Source organism: Cervus elaphus, chromosome 22, assembly GCF_910594005.1.
Source record: "Cervus elaphus chromosome 22, mCerEla1.1, whole genome shotgun sequence".
NCBI classification, from domain to species: domain Eukaryota; kingdom Metazoa; phylum Chordata; class Mammalia; order Artiodactyla; family Cervidae; genus Cervus; species Cervus elaphus.
Window position 1 is genome coordinate 8,695,891 of NC_057836.1, and position 21,742 is coordinate 8,717,632.

The 21,742-nt window shown below is 49.2% G+C and overlaps 1 protein-coding gene across 2 annotated transcripts in view; it reads right to left on the minus strand.

The window, feature by feature from the left end:
- Positions 1 to 223: 223 nt before the first annotated feature.
- Positions 224 to 21,742, minus strand: part of GRAP2 (GRB2 related adaptor protein 2) — a 67,801-nt gene continuing 46,282 nt past the window's right edge. For both annotated transcript variants that reach the window (XM_043882109.1, XM_043882110.1), the window contains exons 2-8: positions 21,270 to 21,361; positions 14,249 to 14,340; positions 11,009 to 11,128; positions 7,217 to 7,385; positions 4,975 to 5,163; positions 3,248 to 3,370; positions 224 to 2,608 (exon numbers count right to left, since the gene is read on the minus strand). In XM_043882109.1, coding sequence (XP_043738044.1) covers positions 2,429 to 2,608; positions 3,248 to 3,370; positions 4,975 to 5,163; positions 7,217 to 7,385; positions 11,009 to 11,128; positions 14,249 to 14,340; positions 21,270 to 21,347 — 951 coding nt within the window. In that variant the 5' untranslated portion in view covers positions 21,348 to 21,361 and the 3' untranslated portion in view covers positions 224 to 2,428. The remainder of the gene's footprint in view (positions 2,609 to 3,247; positions 3,371 to 4,974; positions 5,164 to 7,216; positions 7,386 to 11,008; positions 11,129 to 14,248; positions 14,341 to 21,269; positions 21,362 to 21,742) is intronic.

Below are 21,742 nucleotides of genomic sequence, written 5' to 3' on the forward strand. Positions count from 1 at the left end.
ATAGGTAAACCTATGGCTGATTCATGTTGATGTTTGGTAGAAACCAACACAATATTGTAAAGCAATTATCCTTCAATTAAGAAAAAAAAAAAAGCTTTGGTGGAACAGAAGGTCCAGATCCAGGGGTTCTGAAAGCTTTGCCCACACTGTGTAGTCGACGGCTCCAGGTCAGTGACCCCTGCCCTCCGCCCAAGGGGTGTGTGACACAGACACCAGATCCAGCCCGGAAAAACAAAGGCATTGTGTTTTATTAACACGACCGCTCTCCTGAGGAGTGTTTCAAGGCACAAAACCCAGGCTAGAATCAAGTTGTTTTCCTCTGTCTTCCCTGGGACTGGTCTTCCCACAGCATCAGACAAAAGGGACCCAATCTGCAGGCTGCTTAAAGCATGAAGTTTGTAAATACTGTAAAATCAAACACTACGTTTGGCTTTTATTTACTGTAACTCGTTCACGTCACTCAGCATGGGAACAGCTTTATCAGGGCTCCTTGGCCTTTGTTCTTTTGTCTTTGGCCCTGCCGTGTCTCCTCTGCCCGCTCCCTCCTGCCCACCAGCCTCGGTCCCTCCTGCCTGCGCCCCTTCTGCCCCCTGACCCATCACTCCAGTGTCTTCCTCGCCTGTTCCCACTTAACCTCCTGTCCCTTCTCCTCCCCTCCTGCCTTTCACGCTGCTCTGGGATCTTTTGAAATGTCTCCGCTCCCTGCTCCCTCATTGCACTTTCATTTCCAGAGGCTGGCTTCCTCACTCTCTCGACACCCCCTGCCTCTCAGGGCTATTTTTCTCTTCCCTCCCGAGATCCACCACAGAGTTTTTTCATTTCCCCCTTTTCTCTAAAGGCGATAGGGGGATCAGAGAATGAGAGATTTCAGAGTCAACAGGACACAGCCTGCTTTAACATGGACAGTTGACTTTCTGAGTCAGAAAGTCTTCTTCAGCGCCTTGGGTGGTGGCTGCCTTGTCCCTCCTCAGAGCAGGACGGGAGAGAAGAGGACAGGGCCACAGGTCCGTCCCCCCTCACCTCCCACCCCATGTTCCCTCACCATCACTTCCACCCCAGCCCTTCCATTCCTGTCTCAGGACACCCCCCCACCCAACACACACACCCGCCCGCTAGGTGCCCGCGGGGCAGACAGGTTTGTTCCGGCTCCGCTGAGACCTTGGGCGTCCTCCTCCAGGGTCCCTCCCTGCTCCCCAGTCAGCCTGCTGTGTGCTTTACGCCCTCAGGGTGAGCCCTTCGAGACAGGAGTCTATTTTGAGGTGAAGGAGAGACAGCAGCAGTGGGGTTCCTTCCCAGGTGCAGCTCGTGGGTCCGGGAGGCGCCAGCATTGGTCCCACAGTCGGAGGAACAGGAAGCTCTCTCAAAGCCCCCTGCCACCCAGGGTCACGGCCAATCAGTCCACGGGGTGCTAAACAACATTCTTGAGGGATGGGGGTCTCTCTGTGCCACTGGGCAAAGCGTCATCACAATACAGAAAACCAAGAGGGGAAACAGACAGAGCCCTGAAGAGACACTCTCGGAACCACGAAACAGTGGTTCTCAAGTCCGCCATCTTCAGCTGGGCCTTCTCCAAGTGCCTTACAGAGGGTAACACGCTGCTTTCTTGGTTGCAGGGGGAAATGGAGGTTACACCCAAGAAAGCCAGCGAGGGATTTGTGAGAAACCCCTCTGTTTCCCAACAGTGCTTGGCTCTCACGGTGTCTCCATTTCTCCACGTCAGCCACAGGCAAGAGGATTAGCTGAGGAATGTTTGCTTGAGGGAGCATCGGCCGGGGGAGGATGGGGGGGCCAGCCTCGCCCAGGCTCCGGGACCCCTGGCTGCTCCAGCCCTCCCCTTGAACCCCTCCTGCGCCCAGCTCAGAGCTGTGCCTTCACCTTCCATCCAGCAGTGCCCACCCTGGTGGGAGAGGAGGTCAGGGGCCCGCACACCCACCCTAGGGCAGGGGAGAAGCAGGACGTTCAGGTAAACTGGAACAAGCCCGGCCAAGTCCAGCCCCACCCTGCTGTTCTGCGTCCAGAGCCAGATGTGGACCTGCTTAGCTCCTCTCAGTGAGCATTTCTGAGATGAGGAGGGAGCCATGCTGACTTAAGGACAGGAAGCATTTCGATTTCTTTTCCCTGCCTCCCCGCCTCCCAAAGCCCCCTGCTGCCTTCTTTCCGCACACTGACAGAGGGGAGTAGAAAAATAAGTATGAATATAAATCTCCACCTGAGTTCCTTTCACACCGACTAAGTAAGCAACTAACTTGCCAATAAATTACTATTTAAAAATGTGTGGACACATAGGCATATATATGCGTGTGCATATGAACATATACACACGCATATATATACACGCATGTGTGTGTAGTTCCAAGCTTTTCTTCCTTGCTCCGTCCCTTGCAGGCGAGCAGCTTCAGACAAAAGCCTCCGCCCTCTCCAGAGGACCTCATCGGATCATGGGTGCCACGTAGTTGGCAGGGAAGAGGCCCAGCTTGTTGTGCAGGCGGCCGGTCCACCAGGAGGGGTTGGAGCTGTCCAGGACCTCAACCACCTCTCCGCAGCGGAAGCCCAACTCATCGTCCTCCAGGGCCTCGAAGTCGTATAGTGCCCGGGCCCACCGCACCCGCTGTTGGGAAAAACACAGAGAGAGGCCCTGCTGAGCCCGGGCTCGCCAAGCTGGGCTCCGAGTCACTGGCACACACACGGAAAAGAATCTGCTGGCCCTGTAGTCTTTTTAGACAAAGCTCTCCATGAGCAGCCTGCCCCGAAGGCTGATGAATGGCTCTCCAGAGAGGTCTCAAACCCTGCTGCCACTCAAAGCAGACCCGGGTGCCTAGCCCTGAGCAACCCCTGAGCCTATCCCTCAAGGCTCCGAGAGGATCCTTGAGAGCTGCTCTTCCCTACATCAATAGGTGGTCTTTTTTATTTTCTTCAAATGACAAACAGCACAGCGTGCCCAGACTAACAGTCCTCGGTGCCAGCACAACCTCATCAGCGATAAAGGCAACAGATCTCCCTCTGCTAGAATGGCAGCCAGGAAATATGAGAACCGGGCAGGGCCCAACAGCCAAACTGAGAACAGCAGGCTGGATGATGCCAGCTGGGATCAGCTCCGCCGGGAACTCTCGCCCCACCATCACTGGCTGGGTTCCCTCCACCTCTATGTGAACTCTGTGCAGTGTGAGGCCTTTTCTGGAGGACCAACTGTCTCTCTACTTGGCCCCTTGGCCTCCTCCACTGAGCCCAGAGAGGGACGTTCACATACCCCGGCCACTTGGAGTTGCACCGGATCAGTGTGTCTCCGGTGCATGAGAGCGGCATTCATTTCGGTGCCCATGCCCAGGCCACAGGGCCCATCGTTTATGTCCAGGCTGGCTCCACGGCGTTCCTAGAAACAGATGTGACAGAGAGCCATCACCACACCGCTGGAAGCATCCCTCATGGACTCCCCCAGTGCCTTGCTCTGGTGCCATGGACGCAGCCAGAGCTCCAAGAAAACTTACCGCAGAGGACGATAAACCCCAGATAAGGGAGAGGGGTTATAGGGTGACAAACAGACCTTAGGTTGTGAAGATGATGCCAAATTTCACTCATTCAACCAAGGAATATTTATCAGGCACCTACCATATGTCTAGTACTGTCTTAAGCATGGGGATGTGTATCTGGAAAGAGAAGGCCCCTGTCCTCAGAGAAAATCAGTTCAGAGGGGGAACTGTATGCATTTACGTGATGAGTGAGTGGAGACAAGTGTCTGAGCTGGCCTGGGTGATCAGGGAAGGCCTCTTACAGCAGGTGATGCTTGAACTCTGGTTTAAAGAGTAGAATTCACTAGGAAACGGCATTTCAGGCAGAAGGGACAGCAAATAAAAAGACTCAAAAGCATGAGAGAAAATGCAGTGAATCGTTCTGATAACTGAAGGAAGTACAACAATGCAGGGATGTATGTTTGCATGGGGAGGGGGCAGGGGATGAGGCTGGAGAGGCAGATCTGGGCAGCTCACAAAGGACTTTGTGTGCCCTGCTAAGGAATTTAGGGATGTTGTTATCTGGCTGTATTGTCCATCTCAGTGAGCCACCTAAAATCCCATCTGGAACAAGGTGGGGGATAAACAAATAAATAAGCAAGGCTCCATTTCTGACCTTAATCCGTTTTTCCTGTAGATCTTGACAGCCAGATGGGTCAAGGGGCACAAAAAGTTTTGGAATTGTGCTGATAGGAAAAATGAAGTCATTGTTCACGGAGTCCTCAGGGTGAGTGTGTGTGTGTGCGTATGTGTGCGTGTTTGAGTGTAGGTGTATGTGTGTATGTGTATATGTGTGTGTATGTGTGATTGTATGTGTGCATGGATGTGTGCATATGTGTATGCATGTGTATGTTTATATGTATACTTGTGTGTATATGCGCTTGCATGTGTATGTGTGTTCATATGTGCATATGGATGTGTGCATGGGTATATGTATGCTTATATGTATGTACATCTGTGTATGTGCATGTGTATATGTGTGTATGTGTGTTTGTTCATATGTATATATGTGTGTGCATGTGTGTATGGATGTATGTGCGTGTATGTGTATATGTATGTGTATAAATATGTGTATGAGTGTATGTGCATGTGTATATGTGTGTGAATGTGTGCATGTGTGTATATGTGTGTTTGTGTATGTGTATGTGTATATGTGTTTAAGCAGGGACTCATTTAATTCACAGAGACGTCTTTGCCAAATGCAGTTTCCATGTTTCTGCCCTCTGAGGACCCAGAATCTTTTCTCTGAGCTCAGTGAGACCAGACGGGACCAGGCTTGGACCGGGACATTCCTCCCCTGACAGACAGTCCTGGGGCCACAACTGGCCCCCAACATGTATTTGTTTCTGTTGTTTCCGGCACTGTGGGGTTTTTCACACACTGCGTGGCAGTGGGCACAAGGTTGCCGAAGCGTGGGGGGAGAGCAGGTCCTCCTCCACTCCCTGCCCACTTCATCCTTCCCAGGTACCTGATTAAAATGGTGCTGTGGCAGGTACCGCTGCTGTGGCGGCAGTGGGGCCGGGGGATACTGCGAAGGAGGGGGCAGGGGGTGATCCGACGTCTTCCTGTTCATCGCAGGCCGGATTTCTTCTCCCACAGCCCCGCTCAGGGGATGGCCTCCCTGGGACCGCCGGTCCAGGCTGTTGCCCCGCTGACCCTGGGAGAGTACAGAGATGACACAGATCCATCCTCCTCCTGCCTCTCCTGGCCTGACCCAGCCCTTCCAGCAGCTGTTCCCAGACTTGGCTTCTGACAGCTCCAAGAAACAGCTGATGGGGGTGGGAGCAGCTTAAAGAAAATCAATGGTTCAGATCATCACATTTTCACAGAGGCCTGTGCATTCTCAGATTCTCCCGGTTTGGGGAGTTCGGGTCTCTGGTTCATACACTTTCCACCTGGTACCCATCTCGTCCCTTCCTCGTGGGCTTGTTTTTCTCTGTGTAATCAAGCTTAAATATTCCATTTTACTGACACAATGCCACCCCTCCTTATCACATGTAGCCACACTGCTGGACATCCTATCCTCCAGATAAGCTCTGCTATTGACTTTGCATGATTTTGAACTGTCATTTATAGCCTGGTGATAGAGACCCAAACAGCAACGCTCTCGCAGCACCATGGAAACCAGGCCTGCTGCTGGGCATGTAGGGAAAAAACAAGACCTTTCTCCTGAATGCTACCACAACCTCATGACTCAGAGACACTTTCTTGTTATTTTTATTTAACAAACAATTACACAGAGCCCTGGGCTTAGCATATGCCAGGCACTGTTCTAAGCACTTGGCAAAATGAACTCATTAAATCCAGTTTAGTGCAGTTTTATGTTTCCTCTCTCATCTCTGTGTGCACATCTTAGTAAATGAGTATCTCTGTCCATTTCCTGGTTGAAAGAATTCACAAGGTCCGCATTAACCTTTGTTTTCCTTTCTGAACTTTTGTGTGCATTTGGGAACACCCTTTTCTCCTTTGATTGTAACTTCTCAGGCTTAAAATCAACCTATTACTTGAAAGGGATGGTTTTCTTTACTTCTCCAAAGCACACATTGCTTTGAAAAGTCTCAATGCCTTTTCAGATAACCTGTCAGTGGGATTTCAACTCTTCCACTCAGTGCTGGTTCCCATAATATCCATCTCCTCTAACCATGATATTTCCTTTGAAACATATTTTATAGATTGTGTGTGTGTGAATTTACTTTTGGAATCAAATTAACATTTCCTTAGTGCCATCTGGGGACCAGACTCTGTGGTGAGTGCTATGATTATATCTCACTTATCCTCACCACAGTCCAATGAAGAAGGCATTATATTCTCTCCATTCTACAGATGAGAAAAACTGATGCTCAGAAAGTTTTCTTCATTTGACTGGGTAATCAGGATAGTTAGCAATGAAATCAGTTTTTAAAGCCAGGTCCGTTGGAGATGCATTTTTAAAAAGATTTTTTGGTGCAGGACCATTTTTAATGTCTTTGTTGAATTTATTGCAACATTGCTTCTGTTTTATGTTTTGATTTTTTGACCCCAATGCACATGAGATTTTAGCTCCCGGACCAGGGATAGAACCCACACCTCCTGCATTGGAAGGTGAATTCTTAACCACTGGATTGCCAGGAAAGTCCCTGGAAGTATTTTCTATTAAGACAATACTTCATGTTCCAAACTGTTCCAAGAGCAAGAATTCCACTTCCAGTTTTCTCCTCCAATGCCCCCTGCTTCTACCCTCCCCACCCCCAAATCCTGTCACAAAGCTCTACTTGCTGCATTAGTCCTGGACTCGAGGTTCTAATATCCCCATGTGTAGCCCCACCGCTTCTCCCAAGTTACTTCATCCTTGGGTAGCTCCTGAGCTAAGCTGAAAACTGTGATGCGGTAACACCTGTGAATAATGAAACAACAGTGTCCATAATAAGAGCCCATGTATACTGAGTGTTTGGGTCGTGATTAGGAATGACGTAAGGGATGGACTACATCATTCTCTAACCTTCAGAACCATCCTGTGACGTAGCTGTCACTATTATCCCAATTTTATGGATGAACAAACTGAGAATTAGAGAACTTCTCAAAGTCACATACCTAGGAAGTGTTAAGCTACGATTTAAACTTTTCAGAATATGCAGGGACCTGCCCATCAAATGCATGGTTTTAGGGGTTCACGTAGGGACCCAAACTGCCCAGAATCTCTGGATTGGGGGTGATGGGGGCCAGCAGCATACCTGTTCCTCCCGGGTCCTATCCCTCAGAAAGATCTGCTTCTGTTTGGAGATGGAATTCTTCCTGTAGTAGTCCACCAGCTTGTTGAGGGATGGAAACTTCTCTGTCCACAGGAAGTAATTACCCTTGTTGTCTCTCATGACTTTGAAGTGTTGAACATCATCCTCATGCCTAAAGAGCAAGACAAATCCAAATTATGTATCATGTGGTGAGCATGTCTCTGCCTCCAGGGCCGACTGTATACAGGGATACTGGAGTTTTGTTTGGGCAGGAAGCGTAGGTATGGTTGGCTGGCCCATCCCTGGGCAGGTGGGCTGGCCTAGTCAAACTCTAGGGGAGATTTCCGGGAGAGGCCACTCAGGACTCAACTGAGATAGAGGGGATTTTTTTGGTTGTGTGTGTGGCCATGAGGCTTGCGGGATCTTTGTTCCTCTACTAGCGATTGAACCTGAGTCCACTGCAGTGAAAGCACCAAGTCCTAACCACTGGACCACCAGGGAACTCCTGAGAGGAGGTTTGCTTTTTTTTTTTTTGACATGAGCAGAAAGCAATCTTTCTTCTGATACTGGAATTGTCCTTTTACAAGAAAAAAATATTCCAAGGGCTTTAAAGAATACAAGGTTGAGGACTTTTTTTTACAATGTTTATTTGAAGCATGGCAATGCCTGAGACCTTACCAGGCTAAGAACTCTGCCAAGACTCAGAGGGGAGGAGTTTTTCAAGCCCTTGTTGTCTTTCTGTTAACAGAAATAGTCTGAACCAGCTCCTTTAAGTTCAAAAACTACCCTGAGAAATCTGTCACGCTTTGTTCTCTACATAGCCGGGATCTCTTGGTTGGTATTGTTTTGCATAAATAAGGTTACAAAGTATTTTGAGTTGTTGGGGAAAAAAATGTGCTGAGGCTCAGAGAGGTGGAGGGGCTTGGTTAAGGTCACTGTTAAGAGCAGAGTTGAGGCAAGGACCCTGGTTCTCTAATTCCAGTCTAATGAGCTGGTATCACACCAAGCACACATGCTTTTTTTTTTTTTTTCTCTCTCATGTTAACTTCTTTTAGATCAGCACTTTTGACACCAGCTGAACTCAGAAGTGATGGAGCATGTTTGTACCTGGGGTGGAGAATTTGGATTTTATTCACTGAAAGAGGAGACTGGACCTTTACTAACAGCCCCAGCCATTTTCCATCACCAAGTCATTCTTGTTTGAATGTCAAGTTTTTTAGGTCAAATGGACACACATTTATGTCTAAAAATAAACTAATGTTATTGATATCAATTGCATGACCCAGCAGAAAGGTAAAAAATTTAGACTGTTGGAGAGTAAAGATAACTCTTTCTAAGGGATGGATTTAGAGGTCTGTGTTCAGAGGGGACAGGTGTTTTGATCTTCCTCCTCATCTTATTTTCGGGGCTCTGCTCAGAGACAGCAAACCTATTCAGTGACCTCTGCTTAACTACCTTGGGGGTCATAGCTGACACTTGGCAATCAATCACTGCTTGCCCTTCGCCTTTTGGCTTCGGTCACTCATTTATGCTTTCTTCACTCCAGCACCACATGGATCGGCTCACAGTCATCACTCCCCACATCTGGCTGAGGAGGAGGGAATATTCTTGTGACACGATTATTCATCCACCATCTCTTAGTCAAAGAACTGGGAATGAGAAACGTTAACTCTTTCACTCCCATATACTGACAGTGTGCATGTCAGGACTGCGGTTGGTCGTCTGGCCAATGGAGAGAGAGGGGCTGGACCACTGTCTTGAGGTCTGAGAAGGGCAGAGAAAAGGGTGTAACTCAGGGCTCCAGAGTCTCAGTCTAGTGTTTCAGACCCTCAACTAATCCTAAGTGATAGATAATTACAATTAGCTCTTAATTATCTGTGCCAGGACAGAAAGCAGATGTATAAACAAATTAGTGATTTTGCTTTGGAATATATTAGACTACATTTCTGCAGAAGAGGTAAAACTGATTACAGTAATAATCACCATCACAAGAGCCTGCATAGCCTCAATGGCAGGGAAGATCATGGCAGACATCAAAGCTGATCGTTTTTTGTAGAATTCAATCTGATCAAGGAATGATAAACCCTACTTCCTCACTGAAAAAGCCAGCCTCAACATGCAAACCAAAGGCACCAAGAGATGCCTTTCAATCTAACAAGTTGCTTGGTGTTGCCTCTAATTGTGGCCCTGAAGAAACAGGTTTGAGTTGTAAGATTTATTAATAGAGAAAAAGTTCATGAATTAAGACCTAACAAGTTTCGAATTGGTGATACATTAATATTGACCTGAGCTAAAATTTACCATCATCCCAGCTATAAAAAAGAAAGCTTCAGTTAAGGGAAATTAAGAGTTTGATTTCAAGGGCAATGCTTAAGAGACCAAGCTATTCTTGAGTCTGCTGGGGACACAAATGGATACAAATACTTGACCCATTATTATTATTACTTTTTAATTTATTGATTTATTTCCTTGGTCGCACCAGGTCTTAGTTGCAGCACATGAGATCTTTAATTGTGGTATGTGGGCTCTAGTTCCCTGACCAGGGAATGAACCTGAGCCCTCTGCCTTGGTGGCATGGAGCCTTAGCCCCTAGACCACTAGGGAAGTCCCCTTAACCCATTCTTTTTAAGTCTTTCCTACTTATTCCTTAAAGTACTGCACTTTCTTTCTAAATAGTAATGTGGCCTCTGTTTATTACCCGAGACTGGACTTAGGAACTTAAAGCTGCATGCCTTTCAGATTACACTGCAGAATCCAGACAGCACCTCCGGTCAGGTAACTTGCCAGTGAGGTTTCACCGTACAGGTTGTCACACTGCTCCCTTGCTGCTATTGCCATCCTTGCACTTTCACATGTGGTCACCAAGTCTGATGTGTGACTTGCCATCCCCAGCATGCTGACCACACGCTGTGTGTTCAGACTTGGGGCTTCTGCGTGTGGGGCTATGTCATGTTAAACTGAGTCACTTCCTCCCGAGGGGTGGGGTGCCGCGCATTGGCGAGACTTTGCTGTCAGAGTGCCCCCACCGCAGGCCTCCTGGGCTCTGCTCTGTCCCTGTCAGTTTCACAGCATTACAGAGCGTGGAGGTAGCCTTTCTTTCTGTGCAGCCACCTACGACTACGGATGTGTCCTATGGCGGTGACTGGGGGTTTTGATCTTTCTCTGCCCTTCTTCAGACATGCATTGGTAGTAAAAGAAAATGCTAAGATTGCAACCCTGGACTTCCCTGGTGGTAGAGTGGATAAGAATCCGCCTGCTAACGCAGGGCACATGAGTTTGATCCCTTGTCTGGGAAGACTCCACATGCTGCAGAGCGACAAAGCCCGTGAGCCACAGCTACTGAGCTCATGCACCTACAGCTTGTGCTCCACAAGAGAAGCCCCTGCAATGCACTGCAAAGGAGAGTAGCCCCTGCTCACTGTAGCTAGAGAAAGCCAGCATGCAGCAACAAAGACCCAGCACGAACAAAAATAATTAACTTTAAAAAAAAGATTGCAACTCCAAGATGGATGTGGACCTCTGGAAATTCTCTGTTCCTTCTCCCTTCCCATTCCACAGACACTTACCCAGCACCTGTTGGGTTTACATGGTGCTATAAAACGCACAGAGGTGAGGTTGATAAAAATCCTGTCTTTCCAGAAGCACCTGGGCTGGAGGGGGAGGCAGGTGAATGTATTGATACATTATACCCAGGCCCCTTGCCACCCTGCTCCTGAGGGGTAGGTCATGTTTAAGAGGTCACCTTGTTGTTTTAGTGCTTTAGTAGGTCAGGGCGGAGTCAGGATTGGCCAGTACCTGACAGATATGGAGAAGTCCCCTGGGGAGCTCTGGCTGGCCCGGATGATGAAGCAACCGAGATCCTTGCCCATCAGCAAGCTCTCTGCCTGGTGTCGTGAGAGGCCTTCGTGAAACCACCTATCAGGTGAGACAAAAACAGAGGATCTTGGTGAGATGCTAGACTGATGGGGTTTGGGGGTAGGGAGGGAAGGAAGTCGGGGAGAGATGACCCAGAGGGAGAAGGGCTGAGGAGAGACCACAAGACGGGCCAGGCGCTTTTGAAACCAAACAAATGCTCTAGCAGTTTCCAGGCGAGGCAACTGAGTGTCCCCTTGAGGTACCTCCTGCCCTGTCCCCTCAGGAGAAGTCTCTCTCCTGCCTGTTTGGAAATCCTGAGTCATGGAAATGTGCCACTGCACAAAACGGGACAATGTGGGAGGGAGTCACTGCAGGAGCGGCCACCTGCTGGTGGCCGTGAGAGGGACGTCTCCAGAAAGGGACTGCAGGGGCAGATGGTGCGCCAGGAGGACCGGGACCCCTTTGGGCACTGGGACGGGCAGGGCCCTTGGGTGCTGGTTTCAGGCTGAGACCCCAGTGGCCGGGAAGACGGGTCACAACCGAGGGCCTCTGGGTGGCGTGGGGCGGGAGTGGTTGTGACTTGTGCCCGGCAGACGCGGTGGGGCACCCAGGGAGGTCCCCACGCACCCTTGGAAGTGAGCGAGGCTGGCGGCAGCCAGAGAGAGGTGTCTACACAGCCGGCTCCTGGGCCCTCCCTGAGAAACCAGGCTGGAAAATAACCTTTACTGTGGAAAAGAAGGCACGGAGGAGAAGCTGCTCTTTCAGGTCAGCAGCCAGGGCGGCAGCCTTTGGCAGTGTTGCTGCGGGCGGTACAGCGGCTGTGAAAAAGGCTGAGCACTTGCGCGCAGGCAAGACAAACAGCGGCTCCAGCCGCAGGGCAGGCCAGGAACCTCTCTCACCCTCGTGGAGCAGAACAAGTGTTCGCGGCTCCTCAGCGGCCAAGGGGGGCGGGCGGTGTCCCTTTGCTGCAACGTGGCTGCCTGACTGCTGCCCCCGGAAGGCGAGCCTGTGTGTGCCTTTAAGGTGAGCATCCGACTGGCCTCTGTGAGCAGTTCCCTTGTACCCTTTGGGACTTAGGAGCTGAACAAACAGAGGTGGTGGGAGGATTATCCTTTTTCCAGACCTGGGACTGCAGCGGCAGGTTGGTCAGGCTCTGAGGGGCCAGAAGCAGAGGTTTTCTGACCCTCATCTGCCTGGAGTTCCTGCCAGAGTAGGTGCCATGCAAACCTACAGGACTGATGAGTGGCCACCACAGGCAATATAATGGGGAGGGGAAAAGAATGGGACCCCCCCCTTCCACAGCAGCCATCCTCAGAGGAAATCTCTTGAAAGAGGGAGCAACCAGAGAGGGGATTGTTTAGAAAATACACACTTGTCCTCTATCTGGGTTTTGTTAAGTGACTTCTTTCAAGACTTACAAAAATGCCCACAGGCTACTTGTGAAATGAGCGCCAGAGTTTCAAATAACACGTCGGTTCCAAAGCTATTCAGTCACTGAACAGCTTTTATTAAACATGTACTGTGTGCTGGGCCCTCTTCTGAGGATGTACTGAATGCAGTGGTGAGCAGAACAGACAAGAACCCTCATGGAACTCACATTCTAGTGGGGTAGGGGCAGAAATATCATAAACAATGAAGTAATCAGAATATGGAGTGTGTCAGCCGATGTAAGTGCTGTGGGGAATGTGAACAGAGAGCAGAGGTGGGGAGGGTGGAGTCCTTTAAAATGTGGTGGTGGGGAGGGCCTCACTGGGAGGGGGCATTCTAACCCTAAAGGAGATGGGGGAGGTGGGGAGGAAACAGCAAAGGAGACAGACAAGGAGAAGCTAGGGAGGAGGGAGGAGAACCGGGAGGAAGGATGTCCCAGAAGCCCAATGAAGAAAGTGTTTCCATGGAAGAGAAAGGTTCCTTACATCAAACGGTGCTAGATGATGGCCGACAATCGACCACTGGGACCCACAGTTCCCTGGGACCTTGATAAAAAGGTTTCCAAGGAGTCATGGGGCTTCCAGGGAGAATAGGAGGAGAGGAATTAGAGACAGCGAATAGAACGATTCTTTGAAGAAGTGGAGTCGTAGCGGGAAGGGGATTTGGGCTCGAGGGTTTTGTTGTCTGGTTTCATGTTTTGTTTTGTTTTTTTGGTAAGCCGGGAGAAATCGCAGGATCTTTGTTTGCCACCGGGTTTGAGCCAGCAGAGAGGGAGGAAAGCTGATGTGGGAGAGAGGGGAGGACTTCTGCTCGAAGCACAGACGGTTCTTTCCAAATAACTGCAGGAAAGGCAGTGTCTGAGCAGTTGCGGGATGTGGGTGGAGGCAGTGAGTCAGGACGGGTGGCGTAGATGGGCTTTTCTGGGGGCCTCTGCTGTCCTGGAAGCCAGGCGGTTGGCTGAGAGTGTGTGTGTGTGTGTGTGTGTGTGTGTGTGTGTGTGTGAGGCGGGGGGTGAGTGGAGGAGCTGCAGGTGTGCCGTGCTCACCTAGAAGGTGACAGGGCAGCCTCAAGGGCCCCCTGGCTGAGGTCAGTGGTCATTCTGCTGGTTCAGTGGTCAGTGCTGATTCCCTGTGAGTGGTACCGTTGCACCTCACCAGAGTCACCAACACCACTTTGGTTTTCTAACAAACCTTTGCTCTTCAGCTAGACCCTGACTCTCAGACAAGATTAGATTTCTATCTAACCCTTGTGGTCAATTCTTGAGACGCACGTGACCCAATCTCAACTTTTCGTTTCCTCTTTATGGAGGGAATTTCCCCGACCTCTCTCACTGAGAGTGAGCACGGTTTCGGGAAGCTCATGGTTTCGAGAGCTTCGTCATGTCATCCTGGAACTGGGATGGAAGGTGGGTTGGGAGATAGGGGAGAAGAGCCCTTGAAGCAGCAGCCGTGGAGGTGGGGTGGCTGACAGCGCCCCCACTGGAATTCTTGGAAACGCCATGGTTACAATCAGAGATGGCTTTGGTTTATAAATTTAAAATAAGTGATACTTGCACATGGTATCAAATTCAAAAGAGAATGCCGTGAAATGCAAATCTCCCTCCCACCCCTGGCCTTCAGCTGCGTGGTTCCCTCTCCAGAGGCGACCATTTTTGACAGCGTCTGGGCTGTGCATGGATAATTTTAGTGGCTACTGAAAAAGTAAGGGGAGTGTGTGTGGGCAGGCCTATCTCCGCAGGCTGGAAATACTTACTCAGGAAACTCGATGTCTATAAAATTTTTGGGCACGTATCCTTCTTGGCTCCCAAGCTCCGCCTTGAACCACTCCTCTTGGTTACTTAGGATCTACAGGGAGAAGGAAGGACGGAGTCACTGAGGAGAGGATGCCAAGAAGCAGGAGAAATGGGCTGCAGGGCAAAGAACTTATGCACCTCAGTCCAAACTCCACCCAACCCAAAAGAACAAAGGCTTTTGAAGTTAAAGGAAAATAAGCAAAAGAAGGCTTCCCAGGTGGTGCAGTGGTAAAGAATCTGCCTGCCAATGCAGGAGACATAAGAGATAAGAGTTTGATCCCTGGGTCGGGAAGATTCCCTGGAGGAGGAAACGGCAAGCCACTCCAGTATTCTTGCCTGGAGAATCCCACAGACAGAGAAGCCTGGCAGGCTATAGTTCACAGGGTCACAAAGAGTCAAACATGACTGAACGACTAAGTGCGTGCACACACACACGCCAAAGAAACCACAGAACCACTGGAGTGGGGAGCAGCAGGCTTATCTTTGGAGTTTGGCTTCTCCTGTCCCCACGCTATTTTTGTACACTTGGGCCATTCGCTCATGTGACTCCACACTGGTGGGGCCTCCCAGACTTGGTGCTCAGGGGTTTCTCTGAACCCCTCTTCTCCTGTTTTGAAGATTTGTGTCTCAGATCTTAGCACTTTAAGCTCCTTATCTAGGCAGGTGGTTTCTCATTCTCTGCCAGGTAACTGAGAACCTTTTACAATTTTAATTTGTTCTTACTTTTTTATGCTAGCTAGCGGATTAAAACTTAAACATCAAGTGGGGGCTAGCTTTGAAAACAGTAACTATTTGTGTTCATATTCCATGTTTGCAGAGTTTGGACATAACTCAAGATTCCCGGAATACCTTTTCTAAATTTGCTTTTAGACTGAGATCATAGGCAAAACCAGAAGTTTTCTCTCATTACTATAAGATCTTACCTTGACCATGACCCCAAATGTTATCATCTGCCTTGATTACTTATATGATTCTTCAGACTTGGCTCTATGTGGCTTCTGGTCATTTCAGAAAATCTCCTATCATCAAAAGACAAATACTTGACTTCCTCTCCACCCACCCCTACTGAGAATATTTCTAAAATATGTAGTGCAGACTCAAACAATAATTCAAAATGAAGAAGGCAGAACAAAAAGATGGGAAGAACCTTGACGATGTCATGGAGCTACTGAATTAGCCGCTTAGGAGCCCTCTAATGCCTGGACTTTGTATGAGAAATTATAAATCTTTGTTATTGTTTAGGCCATTTTAAGTTTCTGTTTTTCATAGCTGAAAACGTCTTAACTGATGGAAGAGAAACGATAAAGAGGAAAGCAGAAGATGGATAGGAAAGCTTACTCGGAGCAGGGACTACCTGGGTTGCCCAGGTATTGAAAGGAGTTACCTAGGCAAAGTCTGATGGCAAAATAACTACTTCCAGGGCATGAGGAAGTGAGGTGCTTTCTTGGGACAGAACTCCTCAATCTGGCGGGAGTTTAGATTGTGACCCCAGGAGTAGAGAGAGGGGAAACCAGGGTTACAGGGCCTTGTAGCCCACGTTCAAAAGTCTGAATTTCTATCTTGAAAGGTATGGGGAGCCATCAAAGGATTTTCATCAGGGAAACAGCGCAGTGAGAGTCAGTGTTAAGAAAAGTGTGCGGTATCACAACGTGAAGATGGACTTGGGGGGTGAAGTCAGGGGAGAGAGTGTAGGAAAAGGAGCGTAGCCATCCAGGCATAGACGAAGGGGATCTGGGCTAGGTAGAAGTGAGGACAGATTTCAGAGGAATCAGGAAGCACAAATGGGTAGGATTTCGTGACTGTTCGAGGAGCTGAGGGAGAAGGGGATTCTGGGATGGCTCTGGATTTCTGGCTTGGGAGATTGAGTGGGTGGTGATGCTTTTACCAAAATAGAAAAGACAGGAGGAGGAACAGGTCTGAGGGAAAGCTCATGGACCTCAGACCGCCTGTGGGTGAATCAAGTTGCCCCCGGGACCCTCAGAGAAGGATAGCTCAGGGAGCATTGGAGATGTGTGTCTGGGCTCAGCAGTGAGGTGGGGGCTGGAGCTGGATTTCAGAGTCATCCAAAAAGTGGGTGGACTTGAAGCCTCTGGTTTCTGCCTCCCAGAGATGGGAAGAGAATTGAAGAGAGCAGTGTAATTGAGAAGTAGTGATGACCTAGTTCTGATATCACTCCTGAGTTTGGAAGGAGAAGCCCTTGGTCCTTGGATCCTTGGTCCCCTAGATGTTTGACCTCAGGTGAGGCAATTATCATCTGCAAAATGGGGGCAATAAAAACTGGCAGCCCGTTCACGGAGCTGATGCAGGGATCAAATGCGCCCTCGTCCCTGGACATCCTCCAGAGAGTACAGGCTGTGTTTTTAAATATAATTCTGTCAAATGTGATATTCTTATGAGGGAGAACTTCAGGTCTGACGGAGGGTTGATAAGTTCTTTAAAGTGTTCTATGTGTATGTTTTGAATGTGATCATTTGTTCTGAAGAAATAAAAGTGTGTCCCATATTTGAGTTCTAGAATTGCTGAGAAAAGGAAACTTCATAGTTTCTAATATCAAATGTGACTGTTGGTATCGCTAAGGACGTGCAGGTATGTGTGTGCTGAGCGGGGTGGCAGGGGTAGGGGAGCAGGAAATCTAGGTCAAGAGAAGAACTAGGAAACTTGGCACCAGGGCATCGTCATCACATAAGAAACACAAGGGCATTTTACTCTCTGCTCCCCCAGATTTCAAGGCTCTGGAATTCCTTTCTCCCATCACACATGGGAAGACGTGTGGCCTGGGCAGCAAATGTCAAATACCAAGGTGAGCAGGGATGAAGTAAAAGAGGCCATTTGGAAATGGGCTCATTGCGGTAGGAACTACATTTTGCACTTAGCTCTCTGACCCAAAACTGGCTGTAATTTTAGTAATCATGGCTCACACTCATTTACACCCTCTAGCCACCGAAAGATTATCCCCAAATGCCGTCCATTTTCCTCACCACCTGGTGCTCGGTCTGCCTGACATGGTGTTCCCAAAGAGGCGAATTTATAGGCTTTTTATGAGGTGTAAAAGGCAAGGGTTTAAAAAAAACTCACTTTCGGCAAAGAAGAGTCTTTGGGGGGTGGTGGTGGTGGTTTCCTCCCGCCGTTGTTGGCAGGGCTGGTACTTCCTGCCCCTCTCATCTCTCCATCTCCTCCGTTTCTCTATCTCTTGTCCCCATCGTGCAAACCTGCACAAGGAGTTCAGCCTAAACCCGTGAGGTTTTACCCTCAACTTCGCTGTAACTTAACTCTTACGGTGTTGCCTGCCGGAATCATTTTCTGGGTTACGTGGCCTGAGAATAAGTTAGACGTGGGAAGAGGACAAAATGTACGGTTGGAAGAATTTCAAAATTGGATGAAATTTTAGCTCTTAGAGGCATAGCAGAAATCAGAAGTGTTGAAGAAGTTAATTACGTAGGACTAACTCTGGGGGCTCTTTGGTCGCTGTTTTAGTGGGAGAAATGGGGTTGTGTTAGATGAATTGCAGAAGCACATAGAGATGGCCTGGGTCAAGAGACATTTTTTAATAACGACTGGCAGATTCGAGTGGGAAACGTAAGCTGGGTGCTATGTGCAGCTGCAGGTTGAGAGGTCATGATGTGCACATGAAACATTCAGCTCCTGAGTTTGGAATGTTTCTCTCACAGGAGAAATGGGATCCAGTCATTTGGCTAGAGTTCCATGTCTGCCATCTTGTTCACCATTCTGGGATCAGCATCTAGTGAGCAACTGCTGTTTGCACTCGGGTGCTGGGAATACAGAGATGAATAAGCTGGGGCCTACACCCTGGGGAGCTCACAGTCTGCAGGGGGCAGCTGGTGATGAGCAAATCAGACAGTTTTTGTATCTTCTAATGAAAAAGTCTGTTTAGTGTTTTAGAACTAAAGGCATAACATGAAAGAGCACTCAGGAGTGCGTTGCCGGGGTAGTTAAGAACTGGCCTTGAAAACAATTTATTAAAAAACCCCCAAGAAACAGAACACCAATTTCCAGGCTCCTGGGGCTTGCTACCCATATCTGGATGAGACAGTTGTATGTGGAGACCCACAGGCGGGCCCACTGACCACCATGATACAGACCTTCCATGAGACTTCCAACAAGACCCATCCCTTTTCCTCTTTACCACTATGGCTGCAATGGATAGAATTTGAAAGGAAGGAAGGGTTTGGCTTTCTGAGGGAATTTTAAATGAGTGTGCAGAAACACAGTTTAACAACTCAAGAAATATGTACTGAGCGCCCATCTGGGGCCATGGTTTGTGTTAGGTGCTGGGAAGACACAAAGATGAACCTGGCAAGACTCTGCTCTCAGACCAGCAGTGGGATGACCCTCTCATTCATTCATTCGTTGACACTTCCTCACCTTTCTGCAGGCCCAGCCCCCACCCCTGCAGAGCTCTGGGGAGTGAAGCAGTCACTATGTGACCGGACAATCAGGATGGCATGTGGGGAGAGCAGCAGAGGTGGTGCTCGGGTGCAGAGAGTGGAAGCTCGCCTGCTTGTAAATAGGGTGTGAGTGCCTTGAACAGAGTGTGTGAAATGCCATGGAGGAGCTGAAGAGGGGGTGATGAGTTTACTGGGGTAGAGGTGGGTGGGGAGGATTCATGAGGGTTCCCTGGCAGAGGTGGTCACATGCATGAGGGCAGAAGAAGGACATTCAGACTACAGGGAGAGCCTGAAAAAGGACAGTGTATATATTACAGTGTGATTTGGGCCATTTCATACACAAAGATGAGTATGTGCATGTGTGTATGTGTGTGTGAGTGTGTGTATGCGTGTATACATGTTCTTGCACTCGAGCATGATGAGATTGGGTGGTAAGTTGAGCTCCGATGGCTTAGATTTCCATCCACTGGTCATGGGGAACCACTGAACACTTCTGAGGAAGGAAGTAATATGATCCAATTTATCTTCTAGAAAGATCCCTCTGGGACTAGTTTTTAGAATGAAGGAGGAAGAGAGAGGAGACAATGAGTTTAGTCAAGGGATGTGGCAATAGTCTGAACAGTCAGAGGGAGAATGGGTGATATTGACAATATGGGGATCGTTTATGGGTCATCCAGTTTCCTTTTGACTGGTACCAGACTCCTCTCCGGTGAAGAAGTGGGTTGCTTGGGAGACAGGATAAAAGGAAAATACTGAGTGGAGTACAGTGTTTCGAGGTGAAATAGGTCTCCTTTCAGATGCAAGGAGGGACAGTCAGCAGTGTCAAGTCCTATAGGTGTTTGGCAGGGTCCTTACATTCTACACTCAGGAGGTCACTGGTGGACTTTAAGGGAGTGATGGGGGTAAGAGTCAGATTCCAGAGGGTCTAGTGGAGTGAATGGGAAGTGAGGAAATGGAGACAGCCAGCGCAGAGAATTCTTCCCAGTGTGGCCATGAAGGAGAGGAAAGAAATTAGGAGCTGAGGCAGAATTGAGGAAAGATTTTTGCTTTTTGTTTTTCCTTTTCTGGAGAATAGGGAAAACTTAAGCCGGATGGTTTGGTTTGAAATGGGAGGTGAGGGATAGGACTTGCCCCACACCCACCTCCCAGGGCCTCTTCTGGGTGAGAACACTGCAGAGTGGTTGATAACCACATGGTCACAGTACCTGACAGGGAAGGGAGGGACTTCTCACCTTGTCCCAGACCCCTCAGTGACCTTGGTAAGGTCCCAAAGAAGTGAAGGTCACTTTTTCCTGGGTCAGCAGCCCAAGCAGTATTTTGGCCTTGAGAAGCTCCAGCATTGAAGGCGTGCTCTTGGCAGCCGCATTGCCAGATCTCGCACAGTGAGGGCAGTTAGAAGGATAAAAGCTCAGAGTGAGGGATGCGTGCACGCTAAGTCGCTTTAGTCGTGTCCAACATTTTGCGACCCCATTGACTGTAGCCCGCCAGGCTCCTCTGTCCATGGGATTCTCCAGGCAAGAATACTGGAGTGGGTTGCCATGCCCTCCTCCAGGAAATCTTCCTGACCCAGGGATCGAACCTGCATCTCTTATGTCTCCTGTATTGGCAGGCGGGTTCTTTACCACTAGTACCACCTAGGAAGAGGGCAGGGAGGGGGTTGTTCAAATTCTACCTGACTTGTGCACCACAGACACTTTCTGATTCCCCTGATCACGTGTGACAAGGTTATTTCCATAGTAAGCTTTTATCTTAACGGAGAGACTATGGTGGCCATATGGACTGCAGAGGACTGGGGATCAGGCTATCCGAGGTGCTCAGAGGCCAGGGGGGCATGGGTGCCGCAGACTCCCCAGGGACTGCTTTAAGGGCTTGTGCTATTTGGCACTCTGAGATGCAGAGTCCATGTAAGTGTGGCTCATGGAATGTGGAAGAAGTCCAAGGCCTCTTCAGCTCAGCAAACTGCCACTACAAGTCAAGTGTGGGTGGAAGACAAGCTTTGAGAAGCCCCAGAGTGGCCAGGTGTGAGTGGCCTTCACTGACCTGAGTTTCCTCCAGCAGCCTTTTCAGGTGTCCCCACCCACACCTTCCTCCTGTAAGTTCCAGCCATGCTGAGCCTCGTAATGCTGACCAGACTCTGCCTGAGCTTGACCATCTCTGAGCTTTAGCCAAAAGCCTGACTCACCTTTACTGCTTTCCCTGACAACTGATGTTGCCACCCCTTCCTACAACACCATCTTTCAAGGTGGGATCACTTGTCTCCTACCTGTGCTCCTGAGCACTTAGATAAAAACATCTATGAGAAGCCCTGCACATGGATGTATCTCCCCCTCCAGACCACGAGCATCTCAGGACAGGGATGGTGGCTTATACCAATTGGATTTCCATCACCCCGCCTGGTGGTTAGTGCACGGGTGCTCAGAAGAAACCTTTTTGGTTGAGGTGAATTTCAGATTTTGAAAGAACTGTTTGTGTTTCTTGAGAAACAGTTTAAGCAGTTCAACTGTTAGATTAACTCAGCAATTAGACCAGAATAACCTAAACTCTCCCCGGCTCTCCTGGGCCCCTCGTCACCTACCTTCAGAACATCGCCAGCGTGAAAGCTCAGTTCATCTTCTCCCGAGGCCATGAAATCGAACTTGGCAATGGCTTCCATGTTGTAACGTGAAGCTGGAAGAGAAATAATGTGGTCATTGTGTTTTCTGCCAGGAGAAGGGCAGTCCTAGCGGTTGGCAGTTGAGGGTCCAATGTCTTCAGGCTGGAGACGGAGGTGCAGGCGCACAGGAAGGGTTTTTGTTTTCAGAAAGAGCTGCCTGAGCCCCTAGGATCCGCTTTCCAGCATCGTTCTCTGCATCCCCAGATGCCAGGAGCACGAAATGAAGGCCAGTGACCGCCTTCCCCCTCTCCTTTCATTCCCATTTGCTGTCCTGGCCTATGATCATTTCTGGGGCATCTCTGTTTCCGGTTGATAAGGACAGAAGGCTTGCTATCGTCGCTACCTTGGGGCCTGAGGGACTGGAAGGACTGTTCTGTAAACACTGTCCCTCGGCA